General features: G+C 32.3%; 1 protein-coding gene across 1 annotated transcript; it reads right to left on the bottom strand.

The window, feature by feature from the left end:
* Nucleotides 1-580: 580 nt before the first annotated feature.
* LOC123679514 (LIM and SH3 domain protein F42H10.3) lies at nucleotides 581-17,961 on the bottom strand. The gene is made up of 4 exons (XM_045616952.1): nucleotides 17,700-17,961; nucleotides 17,371-17,465; nucleotides 12,616-12,835; nucleotides 581-2,445 (listed from the first exon to the last, which is right to left on the bottom strand). Exons 1-4 carry the CDS (start codon nucleotides 17,766-17,768, stop codon nucleotides 1,933-1,935), a joined length of 897 nt encoding a protein of 298 aa, XP_045472908.1. The 5' UTR covers nucleotides 17,769-17,961; the 3' UTR covers nucleotides 581-1,932.
* Nucleotides 17,962-18,140: the final 179 nt, after the last annotated feature.

Below are 18,140 nucleotides of genomic sequence, written 5' to 3'. Positions count from 1 at the left end.
TTTCTTTGAGGCTAACATCACTTCTAAATTAGTAATGTTGAAGACAAAAAAAGAATTTTTTATGTTTCCTATGAGGTGATTTAAATGGGAGATTTTTAATTTACGACTATGCAGCATTAGCGAACAATTTATTGAATTCTCCGCCTGTTGTTTCGGATCATCTGTTTTTATGGGACATTTGTAGTTCTTATGTTTTTTCCTGTTAATGAACACACTAATCTCCATGTTGCCCTGCTTTTATTGTCTGATGTTGCTATTATTTTGCCTCTGTGGGCACGTTATGCTCCTAAGATAGTCCTACCACATTACTTCTTCACTCACTTGTAACTGATTTTCAGTTCCTGCTCGTTGTTAATGAAATCAGTAAATATTCATTTTTCATTCTTTTTAAATCAGGAGTTACTATAAATTTGTTAGATTTAATTTTTTAGTTCTTTTTACTAAAGGGAAACACTTGTTGAATAGTAACTATAGTTAATATTCAATCAGAATGGTCATCTATAAATAGATTGGCTGAATCAATCATTCAATCCTGACCACAACTAACTATAATAAAACTAAAGGAAATAAATCAAAACCATTATCATTAGGACTTTTTAATCAACATATATAATAATTATGAGTGAAAAAAATTAAAGCATATCATAACTAATATATATAAATTTATATATATTTAAATAGATATAAAGTTTTATATATATATTAAAACTTCAAAATGTACACAGTAGTGATGTAAATATTTCATTTGATGAAATACCAAAAATGATCTATTTCAAGCACCTACCTTTTTAGTGTTCAAAACACTGATATAATTAAAATTTGTCAGTTATGTTTTAAACTTTTGTGATGAATTCAAGAAAATTTAAATTCGTTCTTCAAGGCTAGTAAAATTAGGCACTTCGTTTTTGATCACAAATCAGATATCAAATTATTAGAAACAGTACTGCAATAAATGTCAATAATTAATATTCGTTTTTTTTTTATAGAACTTACAATGATTTTAAATATAGATAAAAAATAAATGCAGAAAGGAATGCTATTTTGCTTTAATCACCATAACTTAAGTTTCTGATCAGTAAATGAGTGGATAATTGCAGCGAATATTGTAATATTTCAAGAAATCTATTATTCATTACTCTTCGTATGAAATATGATAAGACAAAAAATGTACTCTTTACTAACAGAAAAATTCGAGAGTAGTAAAAAAACACATAATCAGTAATCAATTGATAAAAAAAATGATCAGATTACAGCGAATATATTTAATATGTATTTATAAAAGTTCTTCAAGTGTTTTCCTGTCTTCTCATGAAATCGAGAACCTTATCATAAAAACAACAATGAACAAAACATTTTAAATTGACATAGCGTTCTTTTTATTTTACTCTCTCGTTTTACCCAAAATTAACTGGAAGACATTTCAAAAATTTGAATTTCTGTCATTTTTATTTGTGAAATGAATTTGATATTCCACTTTGGCAAGATTAGGCCATGATTATCTCCAATTTATTACTCTCAGAATAGAGTTCAACTATTGACAGTGTTTATAGTACCTATCTTGAAGGGAATGAAAATGATGATGAATTGATATTATTTCAGAAGAAAATGTTTTGAAAAGTCATAAAATAATTGTGCTTTGAGCAGAAAACATTTCAAAAACTCAAATGACATTAGTTGGAGAATTAAACAGAGATGTTTCCCACTAATCAAATTGTATAATTGAATTAATTGGAAACGTTATAGACTTTACACAAATAGATGTTATAATAAAGTTATAAAAAATAAATGACATATTGAGGTTAACAGTATTCATTATGTATACCAGCATATCTGTGTTAACTTTGCTGAAGAAATTAATAAGAGATAACACAACTCGGCCTAATTAAAAAATTGGAGATATCCAGTTTAAAATAAAAATTCAAACATATGTAGTTAAATGGTAGCTAATTGTACATAATTTGCTGGTAGCATCCCAACTTGACCAGTACGCTTAACTTGTCCTGTCATCCAACCACCATCTAAACTGCTAACATTTATTATTAAATCTCCATCAACAAAGCTAACTTCATCCACATCTTGCGCTTCATAATCATACATAGCACGGTAAACTCTTCCTAGAGAACCATAATTATGATTAACAGGATCCATATCAAGAACAGAACCAATATGTTGATTCTGTCCCACATTGTGAACTGCTCCTCCGTGATCCGATGAATATATTAAAGTTTGTGAATTTCTAGAAGAATAGGGACTCGCCCCCATACCTGAGCTAGTGTCATAATCATTAATTTTAGCAACATTCGTGTTTGGATTGAATGATGGAGGATGTTGATAGCTAGGTGGCCCCTGATTGGCATTTTTATGATCTATTGGTGTGGGTGATGACATCAGTTGTGGTTCTCCTAGTCCATTTTCATTAAGTTGTCTTTTTTGTTCCATTTCAGCCTATTGAAAAAAGCATAGTGCATATTTTTTTATAACCGATAAGAATCATATCTTGCTTTTTTTAATTATAAATCAAAAGTTCTGTTCAAGCAAACGGTTGGATGGGACGTCGCAGTCAGTTTAAATATGGCATAATAAATATTTAATGAATCAAATGTCATCCGAGTCTGAACTGGTCCAGACTGTTGCTTGAACGGACCTGATAAGAATGAGATATTTTTAACACATTCTCATCATATAAGACTAGTGATTTCGAAAAATTACTTCAGATAGAAATGAACAAAATTTTTCTTCAATTGTGAAATGTAACTTAATAGTTATGATCATGTGAAACATAATGAAAATATCGATTCTACTAGAAAGGATTCTAGGTAATTCTTTTAAATTTATTCTTCTGAATGATATTAATACTTTGTAATAAACTGAAATTTTGAGAAGTTTGTAAACAATTCATACTCAAATTTTAATAAACCTATATTTGATCTTGTATCATTATTTTATTTTTTCTAATAAAAAATTTATTTTATTCAATAAAATTCTGATTTTATCTTAATTCAGTTTGTTTGAATGTTTTTGCCTCAAATAAAAATGGTTGAGTGATGAAAATAAAACAATATCTGATAAAATTTGAAGAACGCGTTGTATTTGGAAAGATTATTTTTTTCTTGAATAGAATTGTGTTCATTTTTCAATAAATCTCGAAGCACTTCAAGGTGTTAATAATGACATATTCAAAGGAAAATTTAAGCTTTTCAATGTAAACAAGGTATTATCGATGGAAACAGTTTTATCAGTATTATCCAGAACAACTGGATAAAATAATGAATTGCTATTAGTCGAAACTAAGAGGTCTGAAACCATGGTGTATGCACTCCTCAAATTTTGAATGCAATGACATTCGATCAAATTGAAAATATTGGTTTTAGTTCGTGGCGGCGCCGCAACGTCAAACTTGTCATTTCGATCTTTTTCTGTTGATTTTGATTGGATACATTAATTAAAACCCGATACTGAGCAATCAAAAGCGATGTGTAACCGAGTATGATCGTGCAAAGTCGTGAAACAAAACACGAAACGTTTACTGGAATGAATTCAAATATTTGAAATAGAGAGAGAGAGAGTTTATTGGTATTTCAATTACAAGAATTGCTTCCATAGATTATAACTATAATGAAAGATATACATATATAGGTACATAATGGCACAAAACTCATAAATAATGAATAACAAGAATCTTAATTTGTTGATAGCGCTACCTACAGTTGACATAACGAAGCTTAACTAATATTCTCAAAATTGGCAAAACAAAAGCTAAACAGTCCATACACCTGGTTTTTAGACATCTTAGTCGAAACCACCAAATTGTCAGTTTTGACATGTGGAACAAATAATCTATGATATTGAATGATATTTTGTTTAAACAATTAATTTTAATTAAGATGTCTAAAAACCAGGTGTATGAACTGATTAGCTTTTGTTTTGCCAATTTTGAGAATATGTCAACTGTAGGTAGCGCTATCAACAAATTAAGATTCTTGTTATTTATTATTTACGAGTTTTGTACCATTATATACCTACAGTCCATTCAGGAATTATTGACATCCCGGGTGGCTGTGGAAAATCGAAATTAAGTTGGTACTGGCGCATTCAGTAACATTTTGAATTGCAGATTTCGGGTTGGCATTGGAAATGTCATTGACAGGAGGTTAGATTGTTCAGTTTATTTGTGTTTTGTTCAAAGAAATTTTGAAACTGAAAAGTTGTATCAATTTCAAACACACATTGATCAATTTATTTGAATCTTTGTAGTTATTATTTTAGTTGATACGCAGTTAAAAAGAACTGAACTGAACGCAATAGTTTTATTATAACTTCTACTAATGACATCAAAAAAACAACTGTCAAATGTTACATAAGGTAACTCAAAATAATAAATAGCAGGAGTGTATATTTGAAATGTATTAATTCCAACACTCCTCCTCACGAACTGCTTGAGTAGAGTCCAATGCCTTTTAGTAACATAAAATGACGATTTCCATTCAAGGATTTTGTTAAAATATCGGCTAACATTTCATCGGTTCTTTTGTAGCCTATTTGAATGTCACCATTCTTCACAAGATCTCTTATGAAGTGTTCTTTTATCGATATATGTTTTGATTTTGAACTGACAATCGGATTATATGCCAATTTTTGTGCAGCTTGATTGTCATTGTAAATTAAAATAGTTTTATGATGGCATCCCACATCATTTATCAGATTTTTGAGGTGTAATGCTTCTTTTGATGCTTCTGTAAGTGACATGTACTCAGCTTCTGCTGTTGATAATGCTACGGTTCTTTGTTTCCTCGATTCCCAACTGATTGTGGAATTGGCAAAAATAAAACAATAACCAGTGTAGGATCTTCTATCAATTTTACATGCACCCCAATCTGCATCAGCATATCCGGTTATGTCTTGTCCAGTACTCTTGAATTTTAGTTGAAAATTTTTTGTACCTTGTAAATATCTCAGTACACGTTTTGCAGCAGTCCAATGTTCTAAATTGTAGCAGTTATTAAATTGGCTCAAATAACTGACTGCAAAAGATATATCTGGTCGAGTTGCTGTTGATAAGTACATCAATGCTCCAATTAAATTCTGGTAGGGAATGTGAATATTTTCCAATTTATCTGGGTTTCCTTTTTCCAATTTTAAGTTTTCTTCCATGGGGCTCTTCGCGATTTTGCAATTCGACATACCAAATTTGATCAATACATCATTGATGTATTTCTGTTGGTTAGCGGTTATAATGTCACAGTCTTGTTTGAATTCAATTCCAAGACAATAATTTAAAGCTCCCAAATCTCTCATATCGAAACTTGTCAAAATTTGCTGTTTTATGAAATTGAAAGTGTTTTCACTGGATGTTGCCACAATCAAATCGTCCACATATACTGCAATAATGGCTTTTTCTCCTCCTTTGCGGTATATGTAGATACATGGATCTGCATCTGATGATTTGAATCCAATTTCATTCAATTTTGTATCTAACTTTTTAAACCATTGCCTTCCGGCTTGTTTTAATCCGTAAAGAGCTTTCTTGAGTTGACACACTTTTTCCCTTGAATTTTTTTTCAAATCGTCCAACATTTTTAAAGCTTTCAAATAAAAATCTATATCATCTTTCATACTCTCTTCCAAAATAATATCTTGAAGATATTTTTCAAAATTGTTCGGAATTTTCATAAAAATTTCTTCTTCTATTTCACCATTTAAAAATGCTGTGGTGATGTCTATTTGATTCAATTTGAGTTTTTCTTCTGCTGCTAGAGCTAATAGTAGTCTTATAGAGCTTAATTTCGCCACAGGTGCAAAAGTTTCCGTGTAGTCAATTCCTGGACGTTGACTGAAACCTCGTGCTACTAATCTTGCCTTTCTTCTTTCTAAACTTCCATCAGCATTGAATTTTTCTTTCAATATCATCTTATTTGTAACTATATTTTTATTTTCTTTTTTCTCAGTAATTGTCCAGGTACCATTTCTTATGTGCGCTCGTATTTCATTTTTTATAGCTTCGTCCCATATTTCATCTTTATCTTCTTCAGCATCCTTCTCCCCAATGAAATATGTAACATAATCTTCTGTCCATTTAGGTGCTTGAATGTTTCTTTTGGGTCTAATTTCTTGTTCTTCTAGAATTCCTATTTCTTCTACGGATTCTCTCTGACATTCTTCTTGATTAACCGGATAACTTTTTTGCGTTTCTTGATTTTTCTGAGTGGTTCTATCTATTTTTATGTCAATCTCGAAGTTTCTGTTTTGCTTATCTTCTTTTCCCACTTCTTGTTCTTCTTGATCATAATCTGTTTCATACTGAATTATATCATAATCATTTTCTTTTTTGTAAAATTCAGACATTTTGTTGTCTAGTATTCTTACATCTTTTGAAACTACGATTTCTCTTTGACTTGGCATCCATATTCTAAATGCTTTAGATTTTTCCGAATACCCCATGAAAATACCTTCTTCTGAACGTGGTGAAAACTTTCCTCTACTTGGTTTTTTATTCAATACAAATGCTTTAGATCCGAAAACATGTAGATGTTTGACTGATGGCAAACGATGAACCCATTTTTCAAATGGTGTTTTACCATCTATTGCTCTTGATGGTGATCTGTTTATTAAGTAGTTAGCTGTGTTGATGGCTTCGGCCCAAAAATTTAACGGAAGTCCAGCTGCAATCATTAAACATCGTGCTTTATCAAGCAATGATCTGTTTTTCCTTTCAGCAATACCATTCTGCTGTGGCGTGTATGTACAGGATAATCTTCTTTTGATACCATTTTGCTTCAGAAATGTTTCGAATTCTTTATTGACATATTCACACCTTTCATTATCACTTTGGAGAAATTTTATTTTTCTGTCGTGTTCATTTTCTACCTCGCTTTTGTATTCTTTGAAGATCTCTAGAACTTCATTTTTTCGTTTAAGGAAATAAATTTTGCAATATCTGGAGTATTCATCCGTAAACGTGACAAAATATTGAGAACCACCATGTGACTTCATTTTTATTGGTCCCCATACGTCAGAATGAACTATTTCCAAAATATTTTTTGTTTGATTTTCTCTTGGAGGAAATGGCAACCTCGTCATTTTTCCTTTTATACATATTTCACAATCATTCAATTTGTCTGATGTATTAAAATCTAAACCATTTACTATGTTTTTATTCATAGCAGATTTAAGGTCAGTTTCATTAATGTGACCTAATTTTTCATGCCATAACATCATTTTAGGTGAATAAAATGAAATTTCTTGTTCATCATTGGATGAAATTTCACTCTGTATGTAATATAAATTATCTTTCCTTTGTGCTTTCAGTATTGGTTGCCCTTTTTTATCTTTTATTATTGCATTATTCTTCTTAAATAACACCGTGTATCCTTTGTCGGTAATTTTGCTAACAGACATTAAATTAGTTGTAAGATTTGGTACGTAAAGTGTATTCGGCAAGTTTATTATCTCATCTTCATCTGAAAATGTCAATGTGACTTCGCCTTTTCCTTCTATTGGTGTTGTTTGGTCTTCTGATGCCAGTTTCAAACAATCGTTTTCGGAATTTTCATCAATTTCTCTGAACATTTCGTTTGTAAAACAAAGATGGGATATACACCCACTATCGAGGCACCAACTATTTACATGTCCTTTCTTATTTCCAGTGGCTAGATAAATTTCTTCGGTGTTAAAAGATTTAGGATTTTCATTCTTGTTTTTAGCCCTGCATTCTATGGTTCTATGATTGAAACGACCACAATTTTCACAGTTTGTTCTATTTTCTTGCCTGAAGGTTTTGTTCTTAGAAAATCTGTTTTCTGTTCCTAAATTTTTGAACCCTTTATTTCGATATCTTCGGTTTCTTCCAAGATGAGCTTCTTCTCCATGATTATTACTTGGATAAGTTTTGGTCCTGGCTTCACTTTCTTCTAGAATTTTTATCTTTAAATTTTCTGGTGTAGGTAAATCATCTCTGGATTCTATGGCTATTCGGAAATTTTCAAATGACACAGGAAGAGAGTATAACAACATAATACTGAGTAAGTCATTGTTAATTTGGATATCCATTTCGGATAATTTATCTACTGTATCAGCAAACTTATTCAGATGTTGCCGAATATTGTCCCTTTCATTCATTTTTTGCAAAATTAAACTTTTCAATAATGTTGCTTTACGAGCAGGTCCTTTACTTTGGTAAATTTTGCTCAATGTATCCCAAATGACAGAGGAACAGAGGAAATCCAATTGATGGGAAGTAAATTGAAGGATAAGTACACCAGCGGAGAGGATGAAATACCAGTGAAGATCATCAAGCAATGCATAAATGCCATATCTGAGGTCCTTTGCTATGTAATGAATAATTCCTTCAAGTATGGAATTTTTCCGGAACAACTAAAATTAGCAGTAATAGTTCCTATATACAAGAAGGGGGACCATAGTTCGTTTGAAAATTATAGACCTATTAGTATCTTGCCATCATTCTCTAAGATTTTCGAGATGGCTATGTGCAGTAGGCTGGTTGACTTTATGACTTCATGCAGCGTACTGAGTAGCAATCAACATGGCTACATAAGAGGAAAATCTGTACTAACCGCCATAACAGAGTTCACAAAAAACGTTGTCAGGTCATTTGAAGATAATGAGATTTTGCTGGGTATATTCTTGGATCTGTCGAAAGCTTTCGATTCACTTAATCATGAATCTTTACTGATCAAAATGGAAAGATACGGAATTCGAGGAAATGTGCTGAACTGGTTCGAATCTTACTTAATCAGAAGGAGACAAAGAACTATGGTGAAACAAAATGGGAAATTTATAAAATCAGAAATAAAAGAAAACCCCTGGGGTGTAGCTCAGGGTAGCATGTTAGGACCCATATTATTTGTTCTCTTTATGAACGATATTGTTAATGTTCTTGAATGTGAGAAATCTGGGACCGGGGAAGCTGTTTCTGAAAATCTGGCCAATTGTCACATCATAAATTATGCAGATGACACCAACCTGCTAGTGTCTGGCTCAAACTATCCCCAACTGATCAGTACTGCTTCTATGTGTTTGAATAGAGTGGAGCAATGGTTTGAAAGGAATGGCTTGGCTTTGAACCCAGATAAAACTAAGCTGATACTGTTCAGAACACCACAACAGAGAATGGAGACACCAACCACTGTGAGGTTGTTGAATAGAGATCCGAACACTGATCGGACTACTAAGTTTTTAGGCATCTCCATAGATGAACACATGAATTGGCACCACCATATAATTGGTTTGGGAAAGAAATTGAATTCTGTCGCATATAGTTTGAGAATAATAGGTCGATACTTAGACGTGAATTCACTCAAGATTTTTTATTTCGCCAACTTCGAGAGCTTGATGAGGTTTGGTTTGATGTTCTATAGTGTCAACTCAAACACTGGAGATTTTTCGTATTCAGAAGAGGGTTATCAGAACTATATTTGGTCTGGATTACCGTCAATCATGCAGAGGCGTCTTCAAAGGGAACCATATTCTCACTGTTTATGCTCTCTACATTTACGAAGTGCTAGTTTTTATGTTTAAGAATTTGGAACATTATGAGCAGTGCGGTTCTATGCACAACTATGGTACGAGAAATTTCAATATCAGTTATCCGATACATAGACTCACAATAACGGAGAAACACCCTTCTTATTCGGGTATTAGATTGTTTAATGAACTTCCCGAGAACCTAAAAATGTGTAATAGTATGAAAGTGTTCAAGAAAAAAATTAAGGAATTATTGATTGATTTAGAGCCTTATTCTATAGAGGACTTTGTGCGCGTATAGTATATGCATTGTGAGGATGATCGGTTTTTTTGTTTTGTTTTTGGTTATATGACATTGTTTCATTTAATGTTACCATATTAACATCTGTATGACACTGTAACATTCTCTGAAATATATCTACTTATTATTATTATTATTATTATGTCTTTTGATGTTGAACAGTTTTTAATCTGTCTCAGTTCATTTGGTGATATTATTAAAATAAGTTCTGATTTTGCGTTTAAATCATCGTTAATCCATTTATTTTTAGTCTCTTCGTCTGCTGTGTCACCGGGTTTGATTTTCTTTCCAGACACATAATCCCATAAACCAGCTCTTGTTAAAATTGCTTGTGCTTGAAGCTTCCAAGTATCATAGTTATCATTTTTCAATGATTCTATTCTATAACTTGTTGATGCTTGAGCCATTTTCTTCGATCTCTTTTATGATATTTCAATTTCTCGAATTTTACGTTCTTTATTTGTTCAACAGTTGCAAAAACTTTGGTCTTTTTATGCAAACTCAATGCCTGAGCCCATAACCTGTAGTTATTATTTTAGTTGATACGCAGTTTAAAAGAACTGAACTGAACGCAATATTTTTATTATAACTTCTACTAATGACATCAAAAAAACAACTGTCAAATGTTACATAAGGTAACTCAAAATAATAAATAGCAGGAGTGTATATTTGAAATGTATTAATTCCAACAATCTTTCTAATCGTACTGTTTTAAAAAATAAGGCAAGTCATTACAGCCTGGATTATTAGTGGAAGAAAACCTATGCAATACGATTTCACCTTCGAAGAATCATTGAATGATTGTTATATCAGTCTGGATAAAATTTGACTAAAAGGCATCTGGATTTTAATCAATCAAAGTTAAAGACAACATTACATAAAATTAATTGGTTACCAGTTCAAAACAGTTAATAAAAAGAAAATTCTCAATGATATACAGAAAAATATAATAAGTTGAGTACGATTTCATGGTGAATACAGAGAATATTTGCAACAAAATGTGAAATTCATTTATCTGGAGGAAACTTGAATATTTGAAAATGGCAGTCTTATTCAACAGTGAACTCTAGAAAGAAAACAAAAAGTTTTTCAAGTATATTCAAGGGTAAAAGTAGAAGGAGCACTATTTTTAATGCTGGATTGATGGATTTTTACCTGGATGTTTTGTTTTGGCAGTGGTGATCATGAGGATTATATAAATCTATGAAGGGAGAATTATGTTATAATTTGGTTGCCAAATTAATATCTCTTCTGCAGATATTTGAAATAATGTGTTCTCAAATGATGAATTTCAAAAATTCATGGAGCATGACTGAAGTTATACTATCAAGCTATATGAAAAAGATCTGTAAACGAAGTCTTGGCATTGCATATATAGTTTATTTCTTTTCTATTTTGAAATTAAGTATTGTAATACCTGATTTTTATTCTTCAATGAGTAATCCATATATCTAATAAACTTTAATTGCTTTATAAAATTTTTACTGAGTATTCAATTGAAAAATATATTCAGAAGAGTAAATTTAAGAATTTCTTCACCTTTCAACCACTTAACGATAATAACAGAATGCAATAAAATTTTGAAATGATTCATGTAATTTAATTGTAAATAGTATAAAAACATTTCAATAAAAAATAGAAAACTTGAGTGTACAAATAGTATCTATATTTTTCATACAAGTTTAATCAATCATTCATGTCATGAACAGTTTCAATAAATAGTGACTTTAGAAAGTAATTTACACATCGACTGATAAATTGATTCCAATTTTGAAAGTTACAGTACAACTGTGATGTTAAAAATCTTCATATACTAAATGGATTATTTGAATTTTATTTCTGTCTTATTATGATATTGCTCTTTCATTCACTTAGCTACACTATTTAAATTTATCAACCAGTTTTTTTCTGTTTTCTTCACCAGTTTAGACACCACAGTTAAAATGATCCATATGAGTTATATGATTAGAATTTTGCAAGTAGGTTGGTATCCAGTGCCCATCAAGAATGCAACAATTATTGAAGAGCCTTCGGTGAAAAGGAATATGCATATTTTAATGATATTTGATGGGATCTTCCATTGGCGATTCTTTAAGGAATTGATATCTCTTCATTGGATTTCCTTGAAATGTGATATCATTCCAATATATTTACATTATAGATCATGACTGTATGCGCCCCTTCGTAATTTAGAAAATTTGGGATCTTTGGAATAGAAAAATTATGAAAATAATATAAACTGATTATTTCTATGATGGATCATAGCAATTTTTAGTGATATTTTTGTAACTAGAAATAAAGCCGCGACTAGACGTTCATGGCCTACTTCGATGTCAATAATTCCTGAATGGACTGTATATGTATATCTTTCATTTTTGTTATGATCTATGGAAGTAATTCTTGTAATTGAAATACCAATAAACTCTCTCTATTACAAATATTTGAATTAATTCCAGTAAACGTTTCGTGTTTTGTTTTACGACTTTGCACGATCATACTACGTTACACGTCGCTTTTGATTGGTCAGTATAGGGTTTTAATTAATGTATCCAATCAAAATCAACGGAAAAAGATCGAAATGACAAGTTTGACATTGCGGCGCCGCCACGAACTAAAACTAATATTTTCAATTTGGTCGAATGTCATTGCATTCAAAATTTGACGAGTGCATTCACCATGTTTTTAGACATCTTAATTGTAATCTGGCAATGCTTCTTCTCCTATTAAATGATCCGCTATAGTGGCGTTTTTTGACAAGTATTTCATGCAAGTTATTTCTCTCGCATAATTTAGATTTGCAAACTATCACATATTTCTTTTTTCATAATACGTACTTTTCGTTGCAGCTCTCCATGGTATGCTACATTACTTATTATTTTGGTATTCTGCTTAATCCTCAACATTTCAGGATCATCAGCTACTTGTGTGAATTTTCCTTTGCTAGCTTCAAAATCGGCGTGATAATTAACATTTGACTGGATCTTTGTATTGGCTGCAATCCTTTTTAATTCTGGAGTTTCAGCCATTGTTGTAGCTTTGGCTTTTGGAATATGGCTGTATACAAATTGAAAAATTTAAATCAGGGATAAAAGTTCAATACAAAATCTTTCAAGAACTCATCATAGATAAGAAAACTTATTTAAGTTAACCTAGGCAATTCTTCTGTACTAGATTTCACCGACAGCGTACCTTTAGCTGCTAGTGTTTACGGTAATGCGCAGCAGGCATCTGCCTGCTGTTATCTAACTTCATATTGTTAGAGAATTTAGTCAACTAGGGTTGAAAAGGCATGATACTAACTCGTTTGAGTTGGTGAAAAAGACATTCGAGATCAAGGCTAACCATTGCACTCAATAAACAGTTGGAATTAGAAATTCACTCGATTGAATAATTCAGACTGAGTTGCTTATGATCTGTCATTAATCCATAAATTTGTTTTCTACCGAACAAAAAAATACAAAATGAATCTAGCACTCTTCCGTCGAAATGAATACTCCATTTCATAACACTATTACCAGCAAAAGATTATTTCTTTTATTAATAAATACGTCAGGTTTAATTTTTTTCATATATATGGGCCGTCATCACTTGGGTGACGGCCCATATATATGAAAAAAATTAATTAATTAATTATTTAAATTATCAGATTTTATCGTCTATCTGCGAGCTCCATGTGGAGATTGAATTGGAAATTTCGATGTTCAGTCAACAACGGTTTTCAAAAACATGTAAGTTCAGATCCAAAATATTTTCGGTTTTCAAGTCTACGGGATAGGCCATTCACATTAATGAAGATTATTAGGTTTCACAGAGGACTAGGAGCAAGAAAGTTTATTCAGAAGTGAAAAAAATCATCCAAAATTGCTGCCTTGATCATACTCATTCAAAATTCCAAAACGGCTTAAGCTACAGAAATGTATCTTCTTGTGTGTCAATTATCTCTCCCCAAAAAATTTATACTTGTTTACAGGCTATGAGATAAAGGCAACAGCCCCGTGGAGGTGGAGAAATCAAGAATGAAACCATGTGAAATAAAAAAATTTCATCTTTAGAACATTGAACTAAAATAAGTTTGGTGCTCTAATAAAAATTGTTTTATTTTGATCTTAAAAATTATAGGATTGTGAGGAGAAACGGGATAGATAACATTCAACATAAATTATTCAAGAGATTTTGGTGTAGGCATTCAAGGGGCATAATAAAAGTTGCTATTTGTTATGAATGATCTGAAAATGCTTGGCATGTTCTATATTTGTGGGGTATTTTCAATAAAATAAAGTTTTTTATCTATCTTACGAGTAGATACTCGATGAATCGGAGAGGAAAGAATATTAAGATGGTTAATTACTCGAAGTCAGAACAATTTAGATCAACTGGCAAAGGAAAGCAGAATATACCTTGCCCCGGGCGACAAATTTAGGGGTAGATAAATACACTAAGTACTCGGCAGGTTTCTAGTCAGGGCCGTCGCTAGGGGGGAGGCAGGGTAGGCGGTCGCCTATGGCGGCATTTCAAGCATGATCAACAAATATCACATGACGTGTAGAAATTCGAAGTACTGAATGAGATTTAATTCGCTCAGCAACAACAGAAAGTAATACCGACAAATTTAATTAACATCAAAAACCATCAAAGGTGCCGCATTATGCATAATACTCATTAGTATCCAGATGTCGGTAATCCCCTCATAATGCTGTTTACGAGTTAATGGCTGCGTTCAGCGGAAAGAGCAGTTGCAAATCTGATCACTGAGAGTTCACAGATCCTAAAGTGATCAGAGAGCGGTTTTCTGAACGGTTAGAAAATACCTAACCTCTAAATCCTCTGTTTTGGATGTTTTGACAGTTCTCACAACTTAGTGAGCGTAATTCAGTCGCTCAGTAAAATGGCGTCCGCTTAGTTAACATGTTGAGTATGCGCTCACTGATCAGATTCGTTCAGCGAAAATTCTTCCAACTGTTGTGTCCCCTGAACGCAGCCAATGGCTCCGTTCAACGGACACAACAAGAATTTTCGCTGAACGAATCTAATCAGTGAGCGCATACTCAACATGTTCAGTGAGCGGATGCCATTTTTCTTTGAATTACGCTCACTAAGCTCAACACGTGAGAACTGCCAAAACAGAGGTTTTAGAGGTTAGGTATTTTCTAACCGATCAGAAAACCGCTGTCTGATCACTTTAGGATCTGTTGGCGCTCAGTGATTAGATTTGCAACTGCTCTTTTCGCTGAACGCAGCCATTGACACTTAAAAAAACATGTGCACTCATCAGGCTTGTCGGCGCGACTTAGCCCGCCCGGCCTACCGCGGCATAGTGTGGACCCTGCTTGAGGATTGTTTCACATCAACACGACACCGGTATCCGATTCATGGGTGAATGATGGTCGTATTTACGGCACACGGCAGTCGTATACGGCTCGGGGGAGTCCGGCAGCCCCCTCGAGTCGTGCCAATGAAGCTGAAGGGCGTTGAATAGATGGAACTTTTCACAACTACAAGACAGTCGTTTCGTCTCCTCTTCGAATCATTATATTCACAACAAATTTCGCGTTTTATTCGAAATTTCATACATTTTTTTTTGTGAGTCATGGCAGAAGTACACATTGAAGTCTTTATGAGTAAAGTTAATGGATGATTTTTGTAAGTGAAACATCGAAAATAGGCATGTTCATCTTTGCAATTGATTAGAGAAACTAAGTAAATTCTATTATTTCTTCTTTCGTAGAAAACAATACAGGACATTTTTCGTGTGAGTGAGAAAGCTCGAACGGATTTTTTGCTAGTTCGGATTGATATCATATCTATTTCATGATATTTTTCATATTTTCTGAATGCTCAATCGATTCTGAATCCGTATATTATGTGAATATATTGGTAGTTTTGATTTAATTTCAAGCTATTCCATTCAAAATCAACCTAAGGAAATTCAAATTCCACATTCGGAAAATATATCCATGTTATTTATCTATGGTTCTATAAATATTTGATAGTCAAATTTCGGAGTTTTCTTCACAATTATAATGGAAGCTTTATATTTCAACTTTCATACTAATCTGGAATGAAAATTCTGAAGTATTCATTTGCGATTATAATTGAAGCTTTATATTTTAAGTTTTAATATAATCGGGAAAGAAAATTTTATCATTTGACAATCAAAAATTTATTGAACCACAGATGACATGGATATACCTGCAGTGACTCAATAAACCACAGTGGCGACCAAGGTCTGTACATTACACAGGTTGTAAGTGGGGTAACGCGTCGGCGTCATCCGGTGTCTGTATCGCCATTGGCCATCATTGACAGACATTTTGTCGTAGCTTTTTTATGATTGAAGATATTAAAGACTATTTAGGATAGGCTATAAACGATAAACGCGATCAAACTAATAAGAAAATCCGTGAAAACCCACGATTTCATTGCAATCAAATGTTATTTATTTAATGTAAATCGAGTGACGTCACGAATGATTGACGCTGATTGGTTGAAAGTTACGAGACAACCTGTCTAAACCTATAGACCTAGTTTTTGATTAGACGAGCTTAAATATGGCGGCTTTTTGTTTAAATTCTCCATTTACTTGATTTTTGGGATTTATTCAAAATGTAAGGCCCATTTTATTTAGTCACTGTATTATTCTTCAGTTAAATAAATTTGTTCCATATACAATCAATATATATCAACCGTTGGTGAAAAGAGAGGACGGAGAAATGTAGGAATATCGTGCATATCTTGAACTTGAGAAATATCATCACAGGGTGTTTCAAATATTGTGCCAAAAATTGTATCATAACTTTCGATTTTCAAATTAGAACCCTATTTTTTTGTGATTTCGTTGGATTCTACGGTAAAAAATAAGAGTAGTGTCCAAACATAATTATGCTCCCAAATTCAATAATTAGAGAGTTATTAATGGTCAAGAGTGCTGTGGAGAAATTAGAGTTGATTTTCTGTGACTACGAGGAACACTTAGCTTATACCATATCACTAACATTTATGTAATAATAATAAAATTTATTTGCTTTCAACACAACCTATTCTATTGAATACTGCAAATAAACATAATGACCGGAGACTGATTATATACTTTGAATCTGGGATTAATATGGTACAAGCTTAGCGGAATATTCGGAAATGGAGAAAGAATTGTATCCCGGGTTTATTACACAACAAAGGAAACAATTCCAATTTCGTTAGAAACACTAGGGGAAAGACCTCATCAATTATATCAGAATATTTATGAAACACAGAACTTTGTCGCAAGAAGAGGGGTTCTTAATTTGAAAAAGACATGGTCTGAGATATATTAAACTCTACGGAGAGAAATTATCGAATGAGGAATCTGTTGTAGCTCATCTAGTAATGATGACTCAAATAATAACTTGAAATCTTCAGGAATTATGTTGGGAATGAACATATAATTCTTATCTCTTGAAACTGATTAATTTCCTTATCAAAAGATTATCTAGACCGACCACAAAGATTTTGTTATATTTCTAATATTGTGAGCATAAAACATTCCGAATAGTCATTTTAACAGCGGATATATTTATTATTCAACTAGTGTCAACCATTGAGAAAATTCTTACGCTTCACAGTAAGGTTCCTTATTGAATCCTTTATAGTTTCTCATGTTGAGAGCCATTCCACATTCTTTACATTTGAAGCATGGCTTATGCCATATCTGAAATGGATAAAAATAACAAAATAATAATAAAAATTAATTGAAGATAATTAAATTGGTGGTACTTTGTGACACATTATTGAACTAAATCAACCTTGACTTCATTTGCTCTTACAACAGAAAATCCAAAATTATAACCCTTAGTTTTCCTGATGAAAACGAATACAAGATCTGTGTTAAAACACGAATATAAAAAAGAAATAATCTACTTGAAAGATATTTCTTTGCACCAACCTTATCCAGACATTTCAATTCTTCGGTTGGATACACCGTTTTGTCACATCTAGCACACTTTTTGCTCATATTGTTTATTGTAGATGATGTTTTTCATTAAAGGTGATAAGCAAAAATATATCTTTACAAAACGATTTATTGTAATTGTGAAAAATTCAATTCACACCCATTCAGTGGCAGCAGTCATATTATGTGTTGTTTCTATGGATCATTATGTCTTGTCATATCACAGAGTACAGTACAGTTGTCCTCTCTCTGGTCGAAACCAAAAAATCGCTCAAATCCTCTGTGATCGAACTTTGTTTTTCGCGACTTGGGCTGATACTCGAATGGGCCTGGCAGTAGGAATCTATTTTAATATCATATGTAGATGAACTATCAACCGATTCTGATTTTGGTTGGAGTTGACTATATAAGCGAAATGCACCGTTTTTGAGTTAC

The sequence above is a fragment of the Harmonia axyridis genome, chromosome 1, assembly GCF_914767665.1.
Source record: "Harmonia axyridis chromosome 1, icHarAxyr1.1, whole genome shotgun sequence".
In the NCBI taxonomy this organism is placed as follows: domain Eukaryota; kingdom Metazoa; phylum Arthropoda; class Insecta; order Coleoptera; family Coccinellidae; genus Harmonia; species Harmonia axyridis.
Note: the sequence above shows the minus strand (reverse complement) of the source record. Positions and strands in the feature narration are given on the sequence as shown.